This window comes from Balaenoptera physalus (genome assembly GCF_965194825.1).
Source record: "Balaenoptera physalus genome assembly, chromosome: 8".
Classification (NCBI taxonomy): domain Eukaryota; kingdom Metazoa; phylum Chordata; class Mammalia; order Artiodactyla; family Balaenopteridae; genus Balaenoptera; species Balaenoptera physalus.
The window spans coordinates 86,912,233-86,939,406 of NC_138887.1; the positions used below are offsets into that span (position 1 = coordinate 86,912,233).

The window sequence follows — 27,174 nt, forward strand, 5'->3', positions numbered from 1 at the left end:
ATGTATCGTTTCCGATCACAGCTCTTCACGGGGATTTCTGCTGCCGCCACCGCCCACTCTTACCCGCGCCGCTTCTCGCCTCTGTTGTTAGTCGAAAACTCGCCTCTCAGCCGCCCGCCGCACAGACGCACGAGTAAAAAGTGCAGCTCCATCGGCTGATCTTCGCTAAGCTCCGAGTTTAGGCGGCACCGGGCGTCCCACGATGCCGAAGAATAAGAAGCGGAACACTCCCCATCGCGGTGGCAGTGGTGGCGGCGGCTCAGGGGCAGCTGCAGCGACGGCGGCGACAGCAGGTACGAGGATATCCCCGCCGCCGGCATCCCAGTTGCCGGCCAGGCTGGCAAGTCTCTTAGCCTTGGGTACTGTGGGAGGTGTAGTTCTTTTCCTCTAGACGTTTGCGTCGGCGGGGCACCTGCTGTGGCCGGCGAACTACACTTCCCAGCGTGCCCCGGTGGCCGTACCTCGCGCGATTTGGATCTGGCATGCGAGCCAAACTCGGGCACCGGCCGTGGAGGCTGGGAGGGGCGAATGGGTCCTTGGGTCTGGGAAGGGGTTGGCATCGGGGGTGACCGGGAGCTGGCAGGGGAGGAACTGTTCTCAGAGGCAGGTGCTGGCTCTCTAGAGCTCTCCTTGACGGACGGTGGGTCCGGGCTCGGAGTTCCGTCCATGCTGTCACTGGTCACCTTTGACCACCCGGCTCCAACATGGAGTTCTCGGGAATGCTAAACGTCCGGCGGGTTTGGACTGGCTCTTGGCGTCACGCGGCTTGGGCCTTACGTGGTGGGGCTTGGTGACGCAGAGGCGCCCATGTGGTATCCCGTTCCGCTGCCTTCTTGCGCATCCTGCGTGTCCACCTGGCCTGGCGGAGGCGTCGGAGGCTGGGGGCCACTGTCCCAGAGTAGGCTCTGCTCCTGTCCCTATCTGGCACCCGCACAAATCCCGAGCCCTCAGCTCTCCTGCGACCAGTCGAGGCGACTTCCTACTCCCCGGGGCAGAAAGTGCGTTCTCCTTTGTGCTGTATTCTATAGGTTCTCTGATGGGAGCCCGGGATAGGCGGGAATGGTGAGGAGCTCAGATTGCAATTGGCCAGAAGTTTAGGGTTTTTTTGTCTCCTCTTTGAAAAAAAGTTGAAGCTTTTCCTGGATGGGTAGGTGCTTAACTGAATTAATGATTCTTTACTCCTAACTATACGGCTAAGAGAAAAGGACTTAAAGCAGAAAGCCCTACGAGACCCAGCATACTGAAAGCTAGTGTTAAACTGGGTAAAATCAGCACGTTTAATAATTGCTTTGTTGAAACTTTGAAATTAAATGTTGGAATATCCTCAGATGTTATCACATCGGAACTACTACCAGCCATATATACTTGTCAACACAGTTGCCACTTTGACCCTCAGAATGATATGCCTTTGTTCTTTAGCAAGTAAATAGGCCAATTTTCTTGTTAAAGATGATTGGAAGCTGGTATTTTAAAAGCTTTCCTATAGGATTTATAGCAGCACGAAAACTTTGTGATCATGTATTAAATATTTAATAATTGACAAGAATGAATTATTATAAATGTAGTTTTTTCCCTTTTCTTTATATCGCTCTTTATTTTCATTGAATGCTCTCGGTGTTCATGAAGTTCATTCTTGATCAAGATATAAAATACATAGTTTGTTGTGGCATCTAGTTGCTCTGTGTGAATTGAGGATACATACCTCTCTACCTTTCTTCTTCAGCTTTCCTCATCTGAAGTAAACATTTAAATTCTGTCTAGAAGGTCCGTATTAATTTTATTCTTCTTTAAGTTTACCTTTTGTTGATGGAACAAATGATGGAGATGCAGCAAGCTAAAGTCATTTTGAAAATGGTAATGATGTTACTAATGGCTTCCTTGAATCACAAACAAACCTTTATTCCCTTCTGGAGCTTTTCCTGTCCAGCCTCCTTCCTTCCTGGTACTTAGAGAATAATATCAGGAGGCAGTGGGGGATTGCCTTTCAGATTTTACCTTGAGGTTCATTTGTGACCTTTCATCATCAGGAAAAGAATTCTTTGATTAGTTTATAAAACTATACATGCTTTGACTATCTTTGGAAGTTTACACTAGAACTTATTAACTGTGCTTGCCTCTGATTGGGCCTGGGGGGTGAGCTTTACTTTTTGAAAAGCTTCATTTGGTTCTTTGTGAATATTACTTAACTCAAATAAATAAATGAATAAATAATAGTTGAGTAGAAGAGGTGGAAAATTGTCACAAACTTGTACTTAAAAGTCACTTATCTTACTGATATTTTTAAGTGACATCTAGAAGAAATGGGATTCAAATGAGATCTTCCCATGTACAGCCGAAAGATAACCAACTTCTCTCTATCACTTTGGGTTTCCCATTTAAATTCTCTGCTTTTTAAGTTAGTGGACAGGTCTAGGAAACTAATAAAATTGACCTTTTGTTCAAGTGTGCTTATTTTTCGTGGCACTTAATTTGAAGAGGGCATTTTTAGGAAAGAACAAAACTTTGTTAATATGTAAGCCCTCTAAGAAATAAGGACTTTATGTGTCTAAGTGCCACCTCATTAATGGTACTTAGGATCACAAGGTGGGTGAGTGTGACCTAGATATCAGACATTCATACAGGATTTTTTTCCTCGTTTTTTTTTTTTTTTTTAATCTCTTTTTCCCTTGAGCCTTGGGAAATCATTGAAACTTAGAGAAGGGAGCTATGTAAGACCTGGATAGGAAACTCTTCTTGACAGTTTAAAAATAGGCTGAATATGAAAAATAAAAAACGTAAATTGATTTGTGAATAAATGTTAGTAAAAGTTAAGTAGATGACTCAACTGTTGGCATGACTTCGAATCATGAAAACACATGAAGATAGATCCAGAAATAGAGTATAATGTCATAGGTCTTTGTTTATTTGTTTATTCCTGTCCTAAGCACTATGATTAAGAAGTTTTAGGATCTTGGTTTCATTGTTTATTCTTTATGCCTCACTACTTTGATTGGCACACTTTATTCTCTTTCAGATAGCTGGCAGATTTGAAGGCCACTTGCTTCCTGTGTTGATTTAAAAATCTGCTAAAGTCTCACCTCTGTTTTGATTAAAAAAAAAGACAACCCCCATTTTAAAAAAAACCAAAAAAACCAGCAACAGGCTTAGTTAAACTTAGAGAATTTTTGAAAAGCTTATCTTATGATATAGTAAATGATACAGATTTCTTGAATATAGAGACCTAAGGGAATACAATCTTAGGTTTGTATTGTATCCTTGTACCTAAGGATACAATTTTAGCTACAATCTTTGATTCGAGCTCAGAGGTAAATCAGTTGACTCAAGTCACTTTTGGGGCAGAATTTGGGACTTATTTTAACTCAGTGCTCAATGTAATTGATGACTAGGTAATCTTTTTATTAATACAAAATTCCCACAAAAGTGACTAGAAATGACAGTGACCAGGAATGTACATTTACTCCTTAAGTTAATGAAGGTGAGAGATTCTAGCTTAAAAAAAAAAGATTTTTTTTTTTAATCAGTCATCAGTTTTATACACATCACTGTATACATGTCAATCCCGATCGCCCAATTCAGCACACCACCATCCGCACCCAAAAAAAAAGATTTTAATTTTTTAGTAATAGCGCTGATATTTTAAAACTGTTGGATTTGTTAGAACCTTTCTTTTAAAGGTAATTTATCTATCAGGCTTTTATCTATCTTTTTATGCTACATCAAATACCAAAACTTTTTTTTTTTTATTAGTTCTTAAATCTTTGCTCTTTATTGCTGGAAAATACTCACACAAACTTTAAAAGGGCACTATCAATTTTCCCAAGGAAGTGACAGGAGTGTCAGCACTTGTGACTAGGAACAAATGTTTACGTGTGCACCCATCGTAGTAGGAAAGTCATCATCCAAATTCGTCACTAGTCACCACACTAAAGTGGGTTTTTAAAATACTGTAGTCACTTTTGAAATCGGCATGTGAAAAAAGTCAAATCTTAAACATTGCTCATTTAAATAATTCAAAATCTTTGAAGCAAAATCCCAGTTTTAAACACACCATGTCTACAGTCTTGATCAGCTTGCAGCTTGCCCATAGTTCTTTACTTGCAGAAATGAGGCAATTCTGTAAAGACTCTCAAATTGATGCTGTCTATCTCCAGTGGACGTGGCCCTGTGAAGTCCGCCGTAGAGTACTGTCCAAGAGAAAGGAGGACCTCTGTGCAGTGCTCTGTGAGGACCACTGAAATGGTCCTCACTTAAGAAGCCCTGCCTCTTAAGTGATTCACACGCTACTTCACACGACTTCTCAGCTCTTCCGACTTCCATGACTCAGGAACAAAAATCCTGTAGTTCACTGCACTGAGTATCACCCAAATAGCCCATCAGAGCTCTTTATAATTTCATACACATCTCATCAGCACTGTAGTTCTTTAGTGATCAATTACTTCATCCAATTCCTATCATTACTTTCTATGCCATTTTGGATCCACTTGTCAACATCCCCATCCAAAACTTCAATTTTAAGCCTTGTTTGACCCTCTCAATTCAAGTTGTCTTTAAAACTACCATCCCTTAACTTCTTAAATTCCCCTTCACATAAGACATGTGTAACCTAAAAACTAACCCATTCACCAGTCAATGTTTCCTAAGCCCAGTTATTCTCATTGGAACATATATTCGTCTTATTCTTATGATGGTCTGTTTTCATTGTCGCCATGATTTGAAGTAGTTTTTTCATCTGTAATACCAGTTTTTGTATCACCAAAAACGGGTGCTGCATGTTAGATGATTGATACATTTCTGAAGTTGATGTATATTGTAAACAGTTGGTGCTCTGAAATACATATTAGGTGAATTGACTTATGTTAGGAATTTAAGTGTATTCTTTTGTAAAAAATCATCTCATAAATAAGTTTGGGTTTTTATTACTGGATTTTTCGTAAGTAAATTTTAAAATCCCAAGTTAAGTATTTGCATATATGACAACAAAATCACTTACCTTCACCGTCTTTTACCTATTAGGTGGCCAGCATCGAAATGTTCAACCTTTTAGTGATGAGGATGCATCGATTGAAACAATGAGCCATTGCAGTGGTTACAGTGATCCTTCCAGTTTTGCTGAAGATGGTATGAGTTTTCAGTTAAGATTTGCAACGTTAGATAAAAGGATGATTTAGGTGGAGGAATTCTTGTAGCCAAGTATACTATTACCGCTCCCTATCTGCTTTTTTCTATTTAAATTACAGTGGTTGGTTTTTATTATTCCTTAGGACCAGAAGTCCTCGATGAGGAAGGATCTCAAGAAGACTTAGAGTATAAGTTGAAGGGATTCATTGACCTGACCCTGGATAAGAGGTAGGAATTATTGGAAACTCTTTTCTTCTGGGTGATTTCCGTCAGCCACCTTTTATTTAAAATATGTGCAGTTCTTTCATTTAACATTATGTTTTTCTAAAGCTCGATTTGTTTACTTTGTATATTTTAGTGTTTCTTATTCCTTTGGACTTTTAATGTATCAGTAGATAGGAGCATGACACTAGAATTTAGATTAATAGCCTAAGATTAGTCGTTGTTCAGCATAAGAGCACATAACTGTATTTGATAATTGAAGTGGATTTGTTGAATTAAAAGTTAATCTTCAACTAGAAAGTATAACTAAACTTCAAAAAGTATCAAAGCTAAATTGTTTTCTTACTTAACAGTAGCTCTAGAACCAACTTAAAACAAATGGAATTAAAAAGCCCAGAAGATTCAAACAAGAACTCTAGACTTCTGTAGTGTTAAAAAAAGTGTGAGTTTACCTGAATATGTAATGTAGGAGAACATGTCTTATACGTTGAAACTATAAAATTCTATGTGGTCGTTTAACATTGTGGTTATTAAACTAATAAACAGAAAACATTATGATATAGAGTAGCTTAAAGCTTTTGTGTAATAAGGTGAGTTGTAGATGAAAATTAAATTATTATTGAAAAACTGTGAGAGCTTGATGAAAATTAGATTTTAAATATCTATAAATAGAAAAAGTTGAGAGGGAAATAAGGTAAGTTTTTAAAAGTCTCATTGACCGATGGTATACTCAATCCAATTGGATATTCTTTCTCTTACATTTTGTTTTAAATAGTGCGAAGACAAGGCAGGCAGCTCTTGAAGGTATTAAAAATGTACTGGCTTCAAAGATGCTTTATGAATTTATTCTGGAAAGAAGAATGACTTTAACTGATAGCATTGAACGCTGCCTGAAAAAAGGTAATGTCCATATTTTTGAGTCACACAGAACTAAAAAGGAATTTGCTACCTTCTGTGCAGTAATATTTGTTAATAGCACTTACAAGTCTGGCTCACTCTTATAACTTTGTAATTGGCAGGGAATATGCCAGGCTTGTTAGAACTCAAAATCAAACTTGTTAGCTTTGTTTTGTTTATGTAATAAACAGTTTGAAACTAGGAAGGATTGGGGTGGATTATCAACTTTAGTTGTATCAGAAGAGGTGTTTGCCATTCTTTTGTATATAAGAAAGGCTTGAAACCATGTGTCAGATGTCAACAAAAGGTATTATTTATAAGCCATCCTACTTCATTTTTCTAAAATTAAAAAAGTATCATAATTACCTCATTTTCTTATTTAAAACATCAATCATACCTGTCAATGACATCATTTCAGGATATCCCTTGGAATATTTGAATTCTAGAACTTTGTAATGGAGATTCTGGAATTCATATTATGATCATAGAACTTTTATGATCATAGAACTTTTAAGAATGAAGAGAGACCTTAAAGATTAAGTCTAGTATTATCAAACTTTCAATTTTAGGAACTGCCAGATTCAAAAAGATTTGGGGCTGCCAGCTTAATTATTTTGCCAAGTAAGAACATTATGAAAATAATTAGCTTCAACTATCATTATCACTTTATCAACAACATATTTCTAGCACCAAAAGTGTAGGAAGCACACATGTTCCTTTAAATTGAAGGTGCTTAGCTTTATGTTCTTATTCTCATTTTGCTTCAGGTGAAAGCTTTGTCAAGAATGGGTGTTTGGAAACCTTTGATCTAATCCACCTCTCACTGTATAGGAAAAAGAAAGGCCTAGGAAACAGGAGACTGGTCGAAAGTTATCTACCTTGTTACTGGTATAGTTGATAACAGAGCCAACTTTTTTGAGATATTACAATGGCTTTGTTAAAAGTGTTTACACTGAAACTGTATCCACAAGGTAGTTGGACTAGGTGACCTTTAAAAATTTCTTAAAACCTGCATAAACATTTAACTTACCAGATAATAACTTAAGTTCAAAATTTGCCCAAATCCTTTGGTGTATACAGTTCTCAAGAGTTAACTTACATTTACCTTTATATTAACGTATTTTCTATAGTTTTAAAGAATCCCTTATTTTTTTAATATTTTTATTTTTATTTTTTGGCCGTACCATGCAGCTTGTGGGATTTTTAGTTCCCTGACCAGGTATGGAATCTGAGCCCTTGGCAATGAGAGCTCGGCGTCCTAACCACTGGACCACCAGGAAATTCCCAAGAATCCCTTATTTTTAATCCCTTATTTTAAAAAAAAAAAAAAAAAAAACACTGGTGCAGGAAGCCCTGAAAGTTTAGTTTACCTCATGGGCTGTGTACATCTGAAATGCTTGTCAGATTAATTCAAGGGCTACTTGAGCACTATTCTATGAGTACATGAAGGATTTGGAAGGTCAGATCAGCTTGAAATGCATTATTTGGCTGAACTGTTACAGTACTCCCTTAAAATTGGTGTTAATCTCCATTTCACAGATGAGGAAATGTTTTGAGAATAAGAGTAATTGGTTGAAGGTCATTTGGCTAATACGTGGTAGATCTAGGATTTGAGTGAGGTCTGTTTCCAGAGTTTGAGCTCTTTAACCTCACTAGATTTATAGCTCATGTCAAAGCCTTGAGCATATTACGAGTTTCATAATTGGTAGATGCTATTTTGAAATTGAACAAATTTGGGAGATTGCTGCCTTAAGTCTATTGAAAATGATTTGTCATAGTTGCATTGTGGCTTCTTTTATAGGTAAAGGTGATGAGCAGCGTGCAGCCGCAGCATTAGCATCTGTTCTTTGTATTCAGTTGGGCCCTGGAATTGAAAGTGAAGAGGTTTTAAAGACTCTTGGACCAATCCTGAAGAAAATAATTTGTGATGGAGCAGCTAGTATCCAGGCTAGGCAAACTGTAAGTATAGGATTTTTAAATTTATAGATCTGTCTAGGCATGACAGCCAGACCTTGTGATGAATGATCTAGGAAAATAGCATCTTTAAAAAATATAGCAGGTTTTTTATTAACATTTTATTCTCATTTGTCCCTTTGTTTTTTGAATTTTATTTATTTTTATTTATTTATACAGCAGGTTCTCATAAGTTCTCTATTTTATCCATATTTGTGTGTATATGTCAATCCCAATCTCCCAATTCATCCCACCACCACCCCCATTTGTCTTTAATTTTAGTGAGCAGGCTCAATATGACAGTTGCCCTCTTAAATTTTCTGAGACTCAATAGAGCATCCCATATAGAGAAGATTTCTACATCTTTGAAATTGAACATCATTTGCCGATATGAAATACAGTGCTATGTTGAGTTATTTAGGATGATCCAGTTTTTATTGGAGCTGAAAGAAATGGTCTAGACAATGTTTATTGTGTGGTTATTTTTTATTCTGAGAAATGTAATAGAGTGGTTTTTTAAAAAAATTCTGGCTGTTGTGGCCTAAAAGTCCTTATGAGAGAGCTGAATGCTATAGTTACACAGGTGGATTTGGTAGATGTAGGAAACTCTGAAACTCTGACTTGTGAAATATTCATCTGGTTTTGGGGTTTGGAAAAGCTTTCATTCTCTAATTGATACGTACCACTTGCAATACTTCAGACTGTGGGTTTTGGGGGTTTTGTTTTTGTTTTTGGTTGTTGGTTTTTGGTGTGCTAATAAGTGATTTAAATGATCACATGAACATGTTTTGCTTTATTCACAGAAACATGAGTTGGTTGTAGTGGATTTAGAAAGTGGATTTGAATCTTAATGGATTTTAATATTTGAATGTTATGGATCTTAAGAATCTTAAGAGTCTTAATAGATCTTAAAAATTTAATTTTAGTGGATTTGAATCTTAAGCTGTTTTCCTAACAAGAGAACCAGTTTAAGTTTAAAACTTTTTAATACTGATTATTCAAATTAGCTTCCTCTTTAGTATTACTTACGGTAAATGACATTAATCTTTGTATCAGATAAACCCTGAAGTCTTAGTGGCTTAATAAAAGTTTACTTCTTGTTCATATCACTGCCCAGTCAAGTCAGCAGGGTCCCTAGGCATCCATCCTGCAACTCTGCCCTACCTATAGGTCCTTTCAGATGGCAACTATGGTAGCTAGATGGGGAAAGCTAGAGGACAGAGACACATCGCTTCTGCCAAGAGTTCCTTGGTTTACCAACTGTATGGATGCTGGGAATAGTCTAGCTCTTTCTCCCAGAGGCAAAGGAATAGGAGTTCTGTGACTTTATAGGAATCTCTACCCCCCAATAGTTAGTAATCCTAAGATATTTAATCACGCTTTTGCTCTTTACCTTTCTGTTCTTCCTTTTTGTGTAGTTTCATACAACTTTTAAATTGTACAGGAGTATAGGGGTATTTGAAATGTTTGACAGAAAACACTATTGATTAGATATTTGAGGTGATCACTTAATTTTGGTTGCATGTGAGTTTGTTGTGGTCATCTAAAGGCCCTTTCTTCATCCTTCTCACTCTTGCTGTGAATTAAAATTTAAAAAAAAAACTAACATTCTTCTGCATATTAGCAGAAGGAATCTTTATTAAATGTAGGCAGTCCTAATTTTTAATCTGCCATTTCTCTTAGTAATCAAAAGGAGAGATGTGGCCTTGCTTCTGCTGCTTACTTAGGAGAAGAGATGATAGATTGAAATTTTTCTTTACTAAGAATAATGTGTAGGCTACTTTTGAATTTTAACGATGTCCAATTTTACCCAGGATAAACTAATGAAAATAAAATAGTGACACCAAGCAGATTAATATTACAAGTGTCCTCATATTACTGGAACAGAACTAGCTGAAACCTGGGCATATGAATGATGACTTTAAAGACTTAAGCTTTAAGCTTTAATGGTAGTTGGAACAACATGAGGGAATTCTAGTGATAACATATGGGGAAAAGGGAAATGAAGAATAATAAAGCCTTACAAATTTCAAATTCTGTTTTTATTTGATTAATTTGTTAGAGCAGTGTTCTGAGAACTCATGACTCCTATTTGTGTTGCAGGTAGATTGTATATAGATATTCTGAATCTGTTTTATTAGGTAAGCTTTGCCTTGGTGATCTTGGACTGTGTACTCACTTGTTTAGCATCCCCCCCCCCCAAAAAAAAATAAACAATTATAGGATTCCCACCCTCTTTTCAACATATTCCAAAATAAGTAAAATCTGAGTTAATGAGATCCTTCTTTAAGTCGGAAGTTTGAGGACAGCTATTTAAATTTTTTGAGATTTGTGTTTTAAAGGTTTTTAATAGAGTAGGTTTCTTTATCTCAAATGTCCAAACTTCATCTCTGTCTTTGAGTTGGAGTTGAAGTTTGAAATGATCTGCTAGATTAATGAAGGAAAATCTGAGAGAAATGGAGTAACTTTCCTAAAGTCGTACTCTGAGTTTAGTAGCAGACCTTAGTGGGTTTTAGCCAAAACCCACTTCCCTTAACTTTTGACCTGATATTCTTTCTTTCTTTTTAATACTGTACTTGGGACCTAATGTAGTCATGTAGTTGAGAAATTTTTCACATTGAATTATAAAAGCAGGAAGATGTAGAATTAATAAGAAAATGGCAAACATTAATGTCTGTTTTCGTTTTGCTTTTTTTAGTGTGCAACTTGCTTTGGTGTTTGCTGTTTTATTGCCACAGATGACATTACTGTAAGTAGACAACCTTTTGAATCCAGTTGTTTGCACATTTCTCATTTAAGATGGTATCTTATTTCCTGTTCTTATACATTAGGAGATGTATTCAACTCTGCAGTGTTTGGAAAATATCTTCACCAAGTCCTATCTCAAAGAGAAAGACACTAATGTTGTCTGCAGCACCCCTACTACAGCGCTTCATATCAGCTCGCTTCTCGTGTGGACATTATTACTGACCATATGCCCAATCAATGAAGTGAAGAAAAAGCTTGAGGTGTATGTATTTTTAGTTTCTTATTTTATAAAATCAACATTTATTGACATAATCAGTTGTGTTCACATAATAATGACTGACTATTTTCTAGGCATTTCCATAAACTTCCAAGCCTCCTCTCTTCTGATGATGTAAACATGAGAATAGCTGCTGGTGAATCTCTGGCACTTCTGTTTGAATTGGCCAGAGGAATAGAGAGTGTAAGTATCTGATAGGTAAAACAAAAACCTTGCATCACAAGGACCATTATTTCATCATAATCCTCACAATTAAGAAGTGGATAACTTTAGAGCATGGCCCGCTGAGAACCTAGTGGTTGATCGTCCTGCTTCTTGGCAGTGGTGATGTAATACTTTGAAGAGCATAAACCAATAGGGGTTGGTAGAGCAATATTTAAGTGTAGTTCATTATACTTAATTGTTGCTGCCTACAGAACTGAAGTTTAGGTATACTCTTATTACTCATGGAGAGAGTTGTCCCGTATAGTCTTTTGGATCTGCTTGGATTTCTCAGACATCAGACACATTAAGGTAATTCATGCATGGATGCTTTATAATAAATGTTGGACAGATGGATGAAATATTAAGTCAGCATAGGTTTGGGGTTAAGTCAGATGAGTTTAGTTACTGTTATGTTTAACTTTTAAGCCAAAGATGGAAATAAGCATGGCCCTTTAGTCTGGGACATGTGGTTTGCAGTTCTCTACCACTGTCAACTCATAGTTTTTTTTTTTTTTTAAACCACAGTTTGGCTTTTGAAGGTATTTGAGTTTGTGATAGGTGACCAATAGGTGTTCCACCATCCTGATGGTATTCCAAGTTTAGCACTGAAAAGTCCTGTGTTCTAGGAAACCCTTTGTCTTAGGCTATATGGGACATATGGTCACCCTGGTTTGTGACCTCTATTGTGAATCTTGGGTTACTTACTAGCTGCTTCTTAATTTAAGGAGAAAGACTATTTCTGGAATGAAACTTTGTCTGCAATTAAAGAAGTTGTTTAACAGTGGATAATTCTAAATAAGATTAATACATGTTCTGGGTTGCCTTGCTTATTCACATTCCATTCTAGGCCTGTGTTTCGTTGCCCCCCCCATCCCTCCTTACTTTGAAAGAGAGCAGGTACGAGGTAAAAGTAAGTTATTAATGCTGTCAGTAGCTAATGAGTCTCCTTATGTGAGAAATTGGAGGACTGAAGTTTAGCAATCCATTTAATTTTATTGAGCTAGTTAATGGCTCCTTAACCTCAAGGCACAGAAGCCAGATGTCCCCATTTTTAATCTTTTATTCCTCTACTGACTAGAAATGGTAATTTCTTTTCTTTTTCCTTTGAAATGCATCTTAAAAGTGACCTAATGATGCAGTTTAAAGTATATGTGTTGAATTTGTTTAAATTTGCATAAATGTAAATATATTACTACCTACATATCTTATGTTCTCTGACTTAATAAATAATATGTGATAGCCAGGAGAACTCATCCAGATGTATTTAATTTGACTGAAGTCCTTGTCAAAGACAAAAATGAACTGGGTTATAAAACAGAACCTAGTGTTTTGTTTGCTATTTTTTTTTTTTGGAATTTTAGAATTTTATTCATTTTTTATACAGCAGGTTCTTATAAGTCATCCATTTTATACACATCAGTGTATACATGTCAATCCCAGTCTCCCAGTTCATCACACCACCCCCCCCACCGCCCGTCGCTTTCCCACCTTGGTGTCCATACGTTTGTTCTCTACTTCTGTGTCTCAATTTCTGCCCTGCAAACCGGTTCATCTGTACCATTTTTCTACATATATGCGTTAATATACGATATTTGTTTTTCTCTTTCTGACTTACTTCACTCTGTATGACAGTCTCTAGATCCATCCACGTCTCTACAAATGACCCAATTTCGTTCCGTTTTATGGCTGAGTAATATTCCATTGTATATATGGAATATATAACTGGGTTATAAAACAGAACCTAGTGTTTTGTTTGCTATTTTTTTTTTTTGCAGTAGGAATTTTATTTTGAATTTTTTGAGGAACATCCATACTATTTTCCAAAGTACCTGCACCAATTTACATTCCCACCAACAGTGCACAAGTGTTCCCTTTTCTCCACATCCTCACCAGTATTTGTTATCTCTTGTCTTTTCGATGACAGCTATCCTAATAGGTGTGAGGTGATTCCTCATTGTGATTTTTTTTGTTTAACATCTTTATTAGAGTATAATTGCTTTACAATGGTGTGTCAGTTTCTGCTTTATAACAAAGTGAATCAGTTATACATATACATATGTCCCCATATCTCTTCCCTCTTGCATCTCCCTCCGTCCCACCCTCCCTATCCCACCCCTCTAGGTGGTCACAAAGCACCGAGCTGATCTCCCTGTGCTATGCGGCTGCTTCCCACTAGCTCTCTAATTTACATCTGGTGGTGTATATATGTCCATGCCACTCTCTCACTTTGTCCCAGCTTACCCTTCCCCCTCCCCGTACCCTCAAGTCCATTCTCTAGTAGGTCTGCATCTTTATTCCCATCTTGTCCCTAGGTTCTTCATGACCATTTTCCTTTTTTTTATTTTTAAGATTCCATATATATGTGTTAGCATATGATATTTGTTTTTCTCTTTCTGACTGACTTCACTCTGTATGACAGTCTCTAGGTCCATCCACCTCACTACAAATAACTCAGTTTCGTTCCTTTTTATGGCTGAGTAATATTCCATTGTATATATATGTGCCACATCTTCTTTATCCATTCATCCGATGATGGACACTTAGGTTGCTTCCATGTCCTGGCTATTGTAAATAGAGCTGCAATGAACATTTTGGTACATGACTCTTTTTGAATTATGGTTTTCTCAGGGTATATGCCCAGTAGTGGGATTGCTGGGTCATATGGTAGTTATGTTTTTAGTTTTTTAAGGAACCTCCATACTGTTCTTCATAGTGGCTGTATCAATTTACATTCCCACCAACAGTGCAAGAGGGTTCCCTTTTCTCCACACCCTCTCCAGCATTTATTGTTTGTAGATTTTTTGATGATGGCCATTCTGACCGGTGTGAGATGATATCTCATTGTAGCTTTGATTTGCATTTCTCTAATGATTAATAATATTGAGCATTTTTTCATGTGTTTGTTGGCAATCTCTATATCTTCTTTGGAGAAACGTCTCCTTAGGTCTTCTGCCCATTTTTGGATTGGGTTGTTTGTTTTTTTGATATTGAGCTGCATGCGTTGCTTGTATGTTTTGGAGATTAATCCTTTGTCAGTTGCTTCCTTTGCAAATATTTTCTTCCATTCTGAAGGTTGTCTTTTCATCTTGTTTATGGTTTCCTTTGCTGTGCAAAAGCTTTTAAGTTTCATTAGGTCCCATTTGTTTATTTTTGTTTTTATTTCCATTTCTCTAGGAGGTGGGTCAAAAAGGATCTTGCTGTGATTTATGTCATAGTGTGTTCTGCCTATGTTTTCCTCTAAGAGTTTGATGGTGTCTGGCCTTACATTTAGGTCTTTAATCCATTTTGAGTTTATTTTTGTGTATGGTGTTAGGAAGTGTTCTAATTTCATTCTTTTACATGTAGCTGTCCAGTTTTCCCAGCACCACTTATTGAAGAGGCTGTCTTTTCTCCATTGTATATTCTTGCCTCCTTTATCAAAGATAAGGTGACTATATGTGTGTGGATTTATCTGGGCTTTCTATCCTGTTCCATTGATTTGTATTTCTGTTTTTGCCAGTACCATACTGTCTTGATTACTGTAGCTTTGTAGTATAGTCTGAAGTCAGGGAGCCTGATTCCTCCAGCTCCTTTTTTCTCTCTCAAGATTGCTTTGGCTATTCGGGGTCTTTTGTGTTTCTATACAAATTGTGACATTTTTTGTTGTAATGCCATTGGTAGTTTGATAGGGATTGCATTGAATCTGTAGATTGCTTTGGGTAGTAGAGTCATTTTCACAATGTTGATTCTTCCAATCCAGGAACATGGTATATTTCTCCATCTATTGGTATCATCTTTAATTTCTTTCATCAGTGTCTTATGATTTTCTGCATACAGGTCTTTTGTCTCCTTAGGTAGGTTTATTCCTAGGTATTTTATTCTTTTTGTTGCAATGGTAAATGGGAGTGTTTTCTTAATTTTACTTTCAGATTTTTCATCGTTAGTGTATAGGAATGCAAGAGATTTCTGTGCATTAATTTTATATCCTGCTACTTTACCAAATTCATTGATTAGCTCTAGTATTCTGGTAGCATCTTTAGGATTCTCTATGTATAGTATCATGTCATCTGCAAACAGTGACAACTTTACTTCTTCTTTTCCGATTTGGATTTTATTTCTTTTTCTTCTCTGATTGCTGTGGCTAACACTTCCAAAACTATGTTGAATAATAGTGGTGAGAGTGGGCAACCTTGTCTTGTTCCTGATCTTAGTGGAAATGGTTTTGGTTTTTCACCATTGAGGACGATGCTGGCTGTGGGTTTGTCATATATGGCCTTTATTATGTTGAGGAAAGTTTTCTCTATGCCTACTTTCTGGAGGGTTTTTATCATAAATGGGTGTTGAATTTTGTCGAAAGCTTTCTCTGCATCTATTGAGATGATCATGTGGTTTTTCTCCTTCAATTTGTTAATATGGAGTATCACATTGATTGATTTGCGTATATTGAAGAATCCTTGCACTCCTGGGATAAACCCCACTTGATCACAGTGTATGATCCTTTTAATGTGCTGTTGGATTCTGTTTGCTAGCATTTTGTTGAGGATTTTTGCATCTATGTTCATCAGTGATATTGGCCTGTAGTTTTCTTTCTTTGTGACATCTTTGTCTGGTTTTGGTATCAGAGTGATGGTGGACTCGTAGAATGAGTTTGGGAGTGTTCCTCCCTCTGCTATATTTTGGAAGAGTTTGAGAAGGATAGGTGTTAGCTCTTCTCTAAATGTTTGATAGAATTCTCCTGTGAAGCCATCTGGTCCTGGGCTTTTGTTTGTTGGAAGATTTTTAATCACAGTTTCAATTTCAGTGCTTGTGATTGGTCTGTTCATATTTTCTATTCCTGGTTCAGTCTCGGAAGGTTGTGCATTTTTAAGAATTTGTCCATTTCTTCCAGATTGTCCATTTTATTGGCATGTAGTTGCTTGTAGTAATCTCTCGTGATCCTTTGTATTTCTGCAGTGTCAGTTGTTACTTCTCCTTTTTCATTTCTAATTCTATTTGAGTCTTCTCTCTGTTTTTCTTGATAAGTCTGGCTAATGGTTTATCAATTTTGTTTATCTTCTCAAAGAACCAGCTTTTAGTTTTATTGAACTCAGCTATCGTTTCCTTCATTTCTTTTTCATTTATTTCTGATCTGATCTTTATGATTAAAAATATGGAACACTTCACGAATTTGCGTGTCATCCTTGTGCAGGGGCCATGCTAATCTTCTCTGTATCGTTCCAATTTTAGTATATGTGCTGCCGAAGGGAGCCCTTTTTGCTATTTTTGTTAGGTTTTTTGAAAGGAGGGGAGTGTCTGGTGGTGGGTTAGTGTAGTTACAAGGTGTTCAAAAAGTTAGTTAAACCATAGGTTGATTTAAATTAGGTTTTTGTAGCACATTTGTGTCATCAAATTATTCAGAGCCTTTTGCTAACATTAATTACTTTGTGTTATTATTAACCTGGAAATCTAGCAATGTGATGAAATCAGCCTGGGAGACTTAGTAAAAAACTCTCTGAAGAGCTGGGTTTTAAAGAATGAGTTGGTGAAATATTAATAATAGCTATTTGTTCAAAGTTGATATGAAGAATTAGTAATCCTTCGTTTGTGAGAGCTCCCTTAGTTTACTTTGTGTGTCTGCCATGTAACCAAGCAGGTAAAGAGTGTACTTAGGAGCTGCTCTGCTTGGGTTCAAATTCTGTCTTCCACCCTTATTAGCTGGATGATGTTGGGCAACTTCTCCATGCCTCAGTGTCCATATCTTTACAATGGCGATAATAATAGTCACTACCTAATACGGTTCTTGGGAACACACGCCAAGTACAGTGTAAGTGGTAGCAGTTCCTGCACTATTAACTGAATCATGTATTACCTCCCTTTTACTAATACTCTAGTAGTGACCTTTTAGGAGCTCTGTAGGGTAACTTAAACTAAGACAAGGACTATTTAGTGAGGGGAATTATAGATCTGAGGGTCTTGTGATATGCTGATTCAGGAAAATATACCAAAATATAGTATAGTGAGACCTTCCCTAATTTTCCCTGCTCTATCCCCCACCTAAGCTGACAGGGGAAGTGCTTCAGGACGGAGAGACAGAGCAGAGACAAAGAAAAGAAAATCTGAAGACTCACAACACGCTCCCCAGGCCTTAAATCACTTAGATTTTATATTTCCAGAAAGGACAACCCCACGTGCTTCTCATTTCTTGCCTTTGTTTATAGGATAACTGACTCATGTGAAAATGTCTCCATACTCTGATGGAGACATTCTGCCTCAGTTAGCAGGGAATGAAAAGAATAAAAGTCTTTGTAGTTGAGTAGAGTCAGATAAAACCATTCTAGAAATAGTAGTCAGCGCTTTGCAGTGAAGTGGGGAGAGATCAAATTCTGTTTTAATGTTAGGCTTCCCTGTGATTATTTTTTAACACGTAGGACAGCTGTGCAAGATCCAGCTTATTTCATTTTGTTTACAATCAGTGCTCCAGTGACTTCTGTATAGAAATACTAGATTGGGGGATGATTTTTGTGACCTTAAGCATCTCATCCTGTGTATTTAAACTCTTCTAAAAGTTTTCTGTGGTTTCATTTCATTCTAACGCCACTCAGCTTTTGAAACCATTTAACTTACAGTTGTTTTAGTATGAAATAATTATCTTTAACTGACCTGTTTGAAGCATTTATATTGTTAGACTGAAACAGGCTATATCATAAAAGAGCTGTAGCATAATGGATGTTTATGTACTGTGTTTTATATATTTTTAGAATATATAAATATATTTTACTTAGGCCTTAAATAAACCTGTGAGATGTGGGTGGTATTAACTATCCCCTTTTTATATCAGAGGACCTGAGACACAGATTGCTAATGTAATTATGCCCAAGGTTATATATGTCTAAGTAATGGATGTTTGTGATTCAAACATAGATGTTCTGACTGCAAAACCTGTTTTGTATGACAATAAACTTCCTCATATAGCTGTAATTATTACACTGATTTTTTTAAAGTCCAATTCTATGTAAATTCCTCTAAATCTAGAATATTGATATAATAGTTCATGCTCCATAATTTATTGGGCAAATTTATATTTCCTGTCTTATTTAATCCTTAAAACTATCATGTGGTGGGAGGGTGGATATTTTCATTTTACAGGTGATGAAACAGATTCGTAATTTTTAAAACTTGATGTAGTGAGTAGTAGGCTTGAGGTTCTGATCTAGGACTTTTGACCCCGTTGTGTGGCAATGACTATGCAATTTTCTTTTCATTATTGATAAGAGTTAGGTATTTGTCCCTCTAGGAGCCCATTTTTCATTTGTCCCTGAGTGTAGAGTTTTACTATGCAGTTATCCCAAACTTCAGTAAATTGGCTTTTGGATGCTGTTTATGGACTATTTTTGTTATATTTTATGTTTTCTTTCTTTTTAAAGCACAGGCACTTTATGGAGACATTTCCCTACAGTACTTAATATTTATTTTCACAAGTACTATATTCAACGCAGTGGTTCAGACTCTGTAAACTAGATTGAGTTTTATTGATTGCTAAGATTATTTACCGTGGGGTTTCTCAACTTCAGCACTGTTGATATGTTGGGCTGGATAATTTTTGTTGTTGGAGGGGGCGCTGTCTTGTACATTTTAGGATGTTTAGCAGCTTCCCTAGCTTCCACTCATTAGAGGCCAGTAGCACCTCCTGGCAGATGATGATAACCAAAAATGTCTTTAGACATGGCCAGATGTATGCTGGGAGGTAAGATTGTTGAGACCACTAGCAGTAGTTCCCAGTTCTTAGAACAAATTAAGGTAATGCATAGAGTCTTGTTAATTTTTGGTGTATTCTCCCATATATATATTTTTAAATCTTCCATACATTTTCTTTTTGAGAATAATACAAAAGAACAAATAGTCAGTGAAATGAGTAGAGAACTTCTAGTCCCTGTAATGTATTTGTTTCTAGCAGTAAAATGATTCCCATTTTGTTATGATGGAATCAAATTTATTGGAATTTAAATGTACAGATCAAAGTATCATTGGACTGTTTTAATAACATCTTATCAGCTTTGGTACCTGCTTTTCTAGATGAAAATCTTCTTGACAGGTGTTATTTCCAGCTAACTCAGACATAGGAAGTTGAATCAGAACATTTGAAGAAAACATTTGTTAGAACAGTTAAGAATATACAATCTCTAAAATACTGGCAATGAGAAAAATACTTTAAATTAAGAATATCTGTGTTAATTTCAAGCTTATTTTCCATGAGTGTAATAATTTTTTTCATTTTAGACATTAAAAGAAATTATATTTATATTTTTTGAGATTGAACAGTTATGTATACAGTGTGAAGAATGCCTAGAATAAGAGCTGCTTGTTTTATTTTTTTTATTTTTGGCTGCGTTGGGTCTTTGTTGCTGCACGTGGGCTTTCTCTAGTTTCGGCGAGCGGGGGATCCTCTTGGTTGTGGTGCGCGGGCTTCTCATTGGGGTGGCTTCTCTTGTTGCGGAGCACGAGCTGTAGGTGCACGGGCTTCAGTAGGTGCAGCACGCGGGCTCAGTAGTTATGGCACGCGGGCCCTAGAGCGCATGGGCTCTAGGGTGTGCGGGCTTCAGTAGTTGTGGTGTGCGCGCTCAGTAGTTGTGGCTCTCGGGCTCTAGAGCGCAGGCTCAGTAGTTGTGGCGCATGGGCTTAGTTGCACCATGGCATGAGGGATCTTCCCGGACCAGGGATCGAACCCGTGTCCCCTGCATTGGCAAGCGGACTCTTACCCACTGCGCCACCAGGGAAGTCTGAGCTGCCTGTTTTAATAGAATAAGTTAAGTGATTGTTACCACCAATGCAAAAAATGTTAAATAGGCATTAATAACTAGAACTGGAGATGGGTCACCTTCTGGCTTCCATGAGTGTCTGCTCTAGTTTTGGTCAGCTAAAGAACTTGGAATAATCTTTTATTTTAATGTGGTTGTAAAATTTAATCAGGGAGTAAAAACACCCAAAATAAAGAGACTTTCAAAGTATAGCCACTTAAACTGTAAAAAGGAAGCCCATAGTCAACTTAAGGTCATAGCAAATAGTAATACATTTTGTGGCTTCCCTCCAAAAGGGATTAAAATATCTTCCTTTCTTAAATAATTTAATCACTTGAGTTGTGCACCTGATGTAAATACTCGGTTGCTTATTTGAAATATGGCCAATAAATTAGAAATTAGGTGCTTTAAAAAGCATTACTGATAGCTTGCCCTTTTGGAATAAGAATATTTGGAATTCTGGGAATATGTGCTTTGGGGACTGTGCTCTGGGGACTAGGGAGCCAGGGGGTAGAAGCTGTATTGGTTTATGTGTATCTGACTATCACTGAACTTGGAAATCCCAGTAATGTCTTGAATACAGTAGGAACACAGTAAGCATTGGTTGAATGCATGTGGTTATACTTGGAAGAGGAATGTTCATTGTTTGGTGGTAGTGTATCATCTTGTAGGCAACATTTCTGGATTAAATTTTTGCATGACAATAAGTGTTTATGTGTGTATCTGTGCCAAGATCTCTAAATAGCTCAAAGATTTGCGTTGCTCTGTGTAATAACCCTGTTGGATATTTCCAAGGTGGACTGTTTCTTGTTAACTCTAGAAGAGTTTGGGGGGAAAGAAACAACAAACCACAAACAAAATCAAATTTTTTTTTTCTGACCAGGACTTTTTTTACGAAGACATGGAGTCTTTGACTCAGATGCTTAGGGCTTTGGCTACAGATGGAAATAAGCACCGGGCCAAAGTGGACAAGAGAAAGCAGCGGTCGGTGTTCAGAGACATCCTGAGGGCGGTAGAGGTAGGCCACTTAATGCTGTAATAGGTACTCCTTGATGCTTGGTCTGTAAACCCCATTTATCTTCCCTTCCTTTCCTAGATTTCTGCTTCCCCCAATTTCACCACTGGCTTGTGAGGATATCTTGTCTTTCTGACTTTGTCCTGTAACCTCCCCTCCCTCTGCCCCTGCCAATCCTAGACCAGTACAAATATCTGACTTTTTCACCAAGTTTGTTGAGTGCTTTTGAAACTTAAAAACATTCACAACAAGGTGGTTTTGCCGTTAATATTTATCCAGACTTAGTTGTGTCTTCAAGTCTACCACAACTAGGCAAATTCTACACCCTTATATGTGGGATAGTACTTCCACTTTCTAGTCTATTCATATTTCAGGGATGGAGGTATCGGTTTAAACCATAGTATTCATTTTAACATATATATGTCATTTTGGTTCGTCTTATAATTTTTGTTCTTCTCTTGGCCAGGAACGGGATTTTCCAACAGAAACTGTTAAATTTGGTCCTGAACGCATGTATATTGATTGCTGGGTCAAAAAACATACATATGACACCTTTAAGGAGGTTCTTGGATCAGGGATGCAATACCACTTGCAGGTGAGTGGGTGACATCCTTTCTGTATGTTTGCTTTTAAATTAAGGAGGAGTTTTAAATCTACCTTACTTAACTGGCTTTTGAAGTTAGTTTCAATATACAGAATGTTTTCAGCATATGATATGCAAAATAGCAAATTTATTTTTGAAAGTTAAATTGAATAAATATGAAACTCTTCTTTTTGTTTTTGTATTGTGTAAGCCTAGTGGAGCATCTATATAGATGTTGGAACACTTGATATCTTCGTAGGAAAGCAGATAGTTTGACATAGCTTTCTTGAATTCAAGGCATTGGAAAACAATTTGGTCTTATGAGAAACAGAAAGAAAATAAGTGACTTACGTTCATATTTATAAGCTCTACATAACTTCTGTTAACCAGATTTCACTTTATGTAGTTAAAAAACATACAGATATTTAATACTGAGCCTTATTACTTTTCTTTTATTTAAGTCAAATGAATTCCTTCGCAATGTTTTTGAACTTGGACCCCCAGTGATGCTTGATGCTGCAACACTTAAAACAATGAAGATTTCTCGTTTTGAAAGGGTAGGTTTGGTTTTGTTTTCAATAGAACTAAATTCACAGAAGAAAAGTGGAGCCAAAGCTTTGATTCTGCCAGGTGATAGATATTTAGCTATGTCTGTGAGATTTTAGTTCTCATGATGTTTCGGGCACAGAGTAGCTGGACTAAAAGTATAGAAACTTCACTGCATTTAGAGTATGGAGGGTTATGATGAAAAATTTTTATCCATAATCCTATTAACATAGAAGTTATTTTCATTTTTTGTTTCCTTTTGCTCTATGAAGTTTATATGTTTAAGTATAAATATTTACACAGTGCTTCTTTCATATCAGATAACTGAGCCTAAACTTAGTAAGTACCAGATTCATTTTACAAATGAGGAAACAAATGTGCTCAGAGAGTTTGTAACATTAAATAGTGGTTAATATTATTTTTATTTAACATTTCAAAAACCCTTATATTTTTATTTTTTTTACTAAGGTAAAATTCACATAACATAAGATAAACTATTTTACACTACAATTTAGTGGCATTTAGTACACTTACAGTGTTGCACAACTGTCACCACTATCTAGTTTCCAAACATTTTCACCACCTCAAAAGGAACCTTATGTCCATTAAGTATTCATTCTCCGTTCCCCTCCCCTCTTCTCCCCCCAGCTGCTGACAGTCACTAATGTGCATTCTATCTCTTTGGATTTACCTATTCTGGATATTTCATATACATAGAATCATATAATGTGACCTTTTGTGACTGGTTTTTTTCATTTAGCATAATGTTGCCAAGGTTCATCCATGTTGTAGCGTGTCATTACTTCAGTCCTTTTTGTGGCCAAATAATCCTTCATTGTGTGGATATGCCACACGTTTATCTGTTCATTAGTTGGTGGACATTTGGCTTGTTTCCACTTTTTGGCCCTTTTAAATCGTGCTGCTATGAACATATATGTACAAGTTTTTGTTAGAGCACCTGTTCTTGATTCTTTTAGGTGTATACCTAGGAGTGGAGTTGCTTGGTCATGTGGTAATTCTGTGTTTAACTTTTTAAGGAACCACCAGACTTTTCTACAGTGACTGTAGTGCATTTTGCATTCCCACTAGCAGTATAAGAGTTCAAATTTTGACATCCCTGCCAACACTTTTTTGGTTTTATTTTTGTTCTAAATTATAGCCATCCTAGTGGGTCTGAATTGTTTAATTGTATATTATAAAGAATCTTTATATTTAATCATTTTGATGGCCGTATAATTGATTGTTGGGTATTTTAAAACTGTTTTAAATAAATACTAATATTTTTACTTAATTTCTCTTTTGAATTATTTCTTGGAAGAAATCCTTGCATGGGACTACAGGGCTTGATTATGATTTTTTGATATGCATTGCCAGATTAGCTTCCAAAATAATTCTATCATTTTTAATTATTTTCAGTGGTGAATGAAAACATGTAGCAATTACACACATATTTGACAGCACTGGGTTTTATAATTTAAAAAATTTGTTAGTGTGAATGAAACCTTATGATATTTTTCCGTATTATTTTAATTAACAGCAAATTTGAGTATTTTGTTCACATTAATTCATGATTTGTCTTTTCCTTGATCAGAATAAATGTTTATATACTTTAAAAAATTTTTTTGGCTGCAATTTTCTTGGTATTTTATTTTACATGTTTGACTTTTTTTTCATACAGAATAGCCATGAGCTATAATGTGTTAATTTTCCCCCTCATTCTTTGTGTCTGTCTTATAAACATTTAAAATATTTCTAGAGTCAAATTAGTTCATTTCTTTCCTTTGTGATATTTTTATTTATCTTTTTTTTTTAACTTTATAAGAATATCTGAAGCCATAGTGGCTCACCTGTATTTTCCTTTTCTTCATTTCAGCATTTATATAATTCTGCCGCCTTCAAAGCTCGAACAAAAGCTCGAAGCAAATGTCGAGATAAGAGAGCAGATGTTGGAGAATTCTTCTAGGTTTTTAGCATTTGAAGACCACTTTCTAAGTTCCCCCCCCTTTTTTTTTTTAAATAATTTCTAATGTATTTAAACTCTAGAGACAGTTTTTTATCTTGGGTCAACAGATAGCTTTTGTAGTAGGGGTTATATTATAATTTAATGTGTAGTATTGCAAATGGTGAGTTCTGGTTATTGAATATTCTCTCTATACATAATCAGTAAACATGAATAATGTATTTGTAGTGTGTGGTCATTTTCTATTTATGAAGAGAGCAAAAATATAGTATTTCACGATGAGAAAAACTATTAGCTGAGGTTAAATTTCTTACGCTGTGGTTGTCAGAAATATTGATTATAATGATATAGATATACAAGATATTTAACTTAAGATCTTAGACAGATGAGTTCTGGATACAATTTTGGGAGCTAGATCTTCTGGAAAAGCTGCTATTATTTTCAATTTTAAATGGAACCTAATAATTTTGTCAGTGGGATCAACAAAGGGAATTATACCGTGAGACCTGACAGCTGCACTTACAGGCCGTTCAGTCCATCTGTTATTCATAATGAATTTGTATATGCCAGAAAATTTGCTAACCTTGACCTCTGAGGGCAGTAACACTAATTTTATCTGCTGTGTAAGACCTTGTGCTCTTTATTTTGAAATAAAGATCTTTTCACACTAAAAGTGCTTCTTTTTTTTTTTTTTTTTTTTTTAAACTTTGTGTTTTATTATTTTAATTAATTTATTTATTTATGGCTGTGTTGGGTCTTTGTTTCTGTGCGAGGGCTTTCTCTAGTGGTGGCAAGTGGGGGCCACTCTTCATCGCGTTGCGCGGGCCTCTCATTATCGCGGCCACTCTGGTTGCGGAGCACAGGCTCCAGACATGTAGGCTCAGTAATTGTGGCTCACGGGCCCAGTTGCTCTGCAGCATGTGGGATCTTCCCAGCCCAGGGCTCAAACCCGTGTCCCCTGCATTGGCAGGCAGATTCTCAACCACTGCGCCACCAGGGAAGCCCAAAAGTGCTTCTTTTTTAATAGAAGAAAACATTTATGGGTTTGAAGTTCAAGTTCAAAATGGTGAAATGGGGTAGGGAGAGAGTGAAACAGAACTTGCCTTGTATATTTGGAAACATGAAAATAAATGAAAAAATGTAGCCATATATCATTGGCTTTCCAACTATTAAGACTATTGCTGCTTGGTTGCCCATGAGGTGATTTTTTGACTTTATGGGAAGTTGTAAGCATTTTGACAATGCATTAGGGTTTTGTTATTATTAAACTTTATATTAAAATTACATTGCACAAGTAATACCTGCAGTTTAGAATTTATAGATTTATTTCTTTATATTAATGTAGAAAATAGTGATAAGAGGGGTGCAGAAGCATGTAGATAAGGACCAAAATAGAGGTATTTTTTCTAAACTAGCATCCCTCTGCCACATCTTCAACCTCTCCTGGAAGGTCTGATGTGCCCCCTTCATTGAAAATCGTTGGCCAGCCTGTGCAACCTCTGCTGCTTCTGGCAGTATGAGTTCCATCCCTCAGAAACGGTGCAATGGAAAACAGACTTGTAATCTCGAACCTGGCGTTGTGTGTTGTCACCTCTATATTCCAAGTAGGTTAGAACCATGGAGAAGAGATTGCAAGTAATATTTTTTTCTAAATTTTCAATTCATATATGTATATTTTAAAATATTAATGAATTTTTATTAAGCTGATGTATATACATAGTATAATAGTATTTCAAGGCTTATAAGGAAGTTAGCTCCCTGTGCCATCCTTTCCCATTTCTCAGGAGGCATTTCATTCCAGCCTTTATAGTTTTTTCCTAGCACCTTGGTTTCAGATTTCTAAGTAGTATGCTTACACAGCTATTTCTTTATTCGATAGGTGAAGATTTCTGCCTTTTTACTTTTCCCTTCTCCCATTTTTTTTTGTTTTTTGTTTTTTTTTTGGTTAAATCAGCATCGTTTGCATTATAGTGACCATATTTCTATTCTTCTCTGAACTAGATGGTTTACTATGCTTACATTTCCATTCTCATAGGACATCTTGTCTTGGTTTTACACACACATCGCTAACTTTTCCAAAATAGTCCCAAGTAAATTTGTAAAATTCTTCTTTAATCTATCTTCCACATGGTCAAAGCCCAACAGAGTACTTGTTTCAGTCTAGACTAACTTCTCTCTCATCTTAGTATACAGCTGTTTCCTGAGACTTCGTCATCCTGGAATTTGTTTTCCTCTCGCCAGTTGGATTACACATCTGGACCCCCTGTCTTCGTTATTAGGTTACTTTCCTAGTGGAACACTTCCTTCAGTAACTTCTGGAAATGAGTGTGTGGGAGGTCAGTTATTTTGGGACTTTAAATGTCTGACAGATACTTTGGCTTGGTATATAAAATTGTAGGTAGAAAACCAAATTCAGGATTTTGAAGACATTGCTCTATTCTAATTAAAGTGTTGCTGCGATATCTGATGGGATTTTAATTTCTGATTTGTTTCTTTTGTTCTTTGAATCCGTCTCTACTGTTCTAAAAGTGGGTGGTACTGTGCTTTGGTGGACTCTGGCGATCTGGAAAGTACTAAGTTCTTGACCTCCCCTTCCCCTTCACACACACATACACATTTTCTTTGATCTGGAACTCCCATGACATACTAGAGCTGCTGGGTTGAGCCTCTGGCCTTATTTCTTTTTCTTGGGAGATTTCAGTAACATGGTTTTCCAGTCTTCTTATTGCATTATATTTTCGGCTAACGTGAAATTACCTGCCTGTATTTAGCTCCATACTTCACTTTTGCCTCCAGTTCCTGAGCCTGCCTGAATTCTGCAGGGTCTGTCACCTCACTCAGCAGTGATGGTCCTCCGGAGGTCTGCTAAGGCAGGTACCAACCACTCTCTCCTTCCCA

General features: G+C 36.6%; 2 protein-coding genes across 3 annotated transcripts; both read left to right on the forward strand.

Annotated features, from left to right (window-relative positions):
• LOC309665740 (uncharacterized protein) lies at positions 1 to 159 on the forward strand (the record flags this gene model as incomplete). Its single annotated transcript, XM_082472450.1, has 1 exon — positions 1 to 159. The coding sequence occupies one exon, from the start codon at positions 1 to 3 to the stop codon at positions 157 to 159; it is 159 nt and encodes a 52-aa protein (XP_082328576.1).
• On the forward strand, positions 155 to 24,949 carry IFRD1 (interferon related developmental regulator 1). 2 transcript variants are annotated; one of them, XM_082472371.1, is made up of 12 exons: positions 155 to 293; positions 5,014 to 5,118; positions 5,262 to 5,346; positions 6,116 to 6,240; positions 8,039 to 8,196; positions 10,889 to 10,939; positions 11,022 to 11,200; positions 11,290 to 11,398; positions 21,056 to 21,190; positions 21,654 to 21,782; positions 22,232 to 22,327; positions 24,190 to 24,949. In XM_082472371.1, the coding sequence occupies exons 1-12, from the start codon at positions 203 to 205 to the stop codon at positions 24,277 to 24,279; spliced, it is 1,353 nt and encodes a 450-aa protein (XP_082328497.1). In that variant the 5' UTR covers positions 155 to 202; the 3' UTR covers positions 24,280 to 24,949. The 2 variants fall into 2 exon arrangements, with proteins under 2 accessions (XP_082328497.1, XP_082328498.1); XM_082472372.1 differs by lacking the exons at positions 155 to 293; positions 11,290 to 11,398 and having other exon boundaries at positions 11,022 to 11,198.
• Positions 24,950 to 27,174: the final 2,225 nt, after the last annotated feature.

Excerpts from the sequence above, each read along its gene's own strand:
- IFRD1 (XM_082472371.1), top strand. The coding sequence starts at position 203 with ATGCCGAAGAATAAGAAGCGGAACACTCCCCATCGCGGTGGCAGTGGT. Across the intron at positions 5,119-5,261 it reads TTCCAGTTTTGCTGAAGATG|GACCAGAAGTCCTCGATGAG; the intron begins GTATGAGTTTTC and ends ATTATTCCTTAG. Across the intron at positions 21,191-21,653 it reads ACATCCTGAGGGCGGTAGAG|GAACGGGATTTTCCAACAGA; the intron begins GTAGGCCACTTA and ends TCTCTTGGCCAG.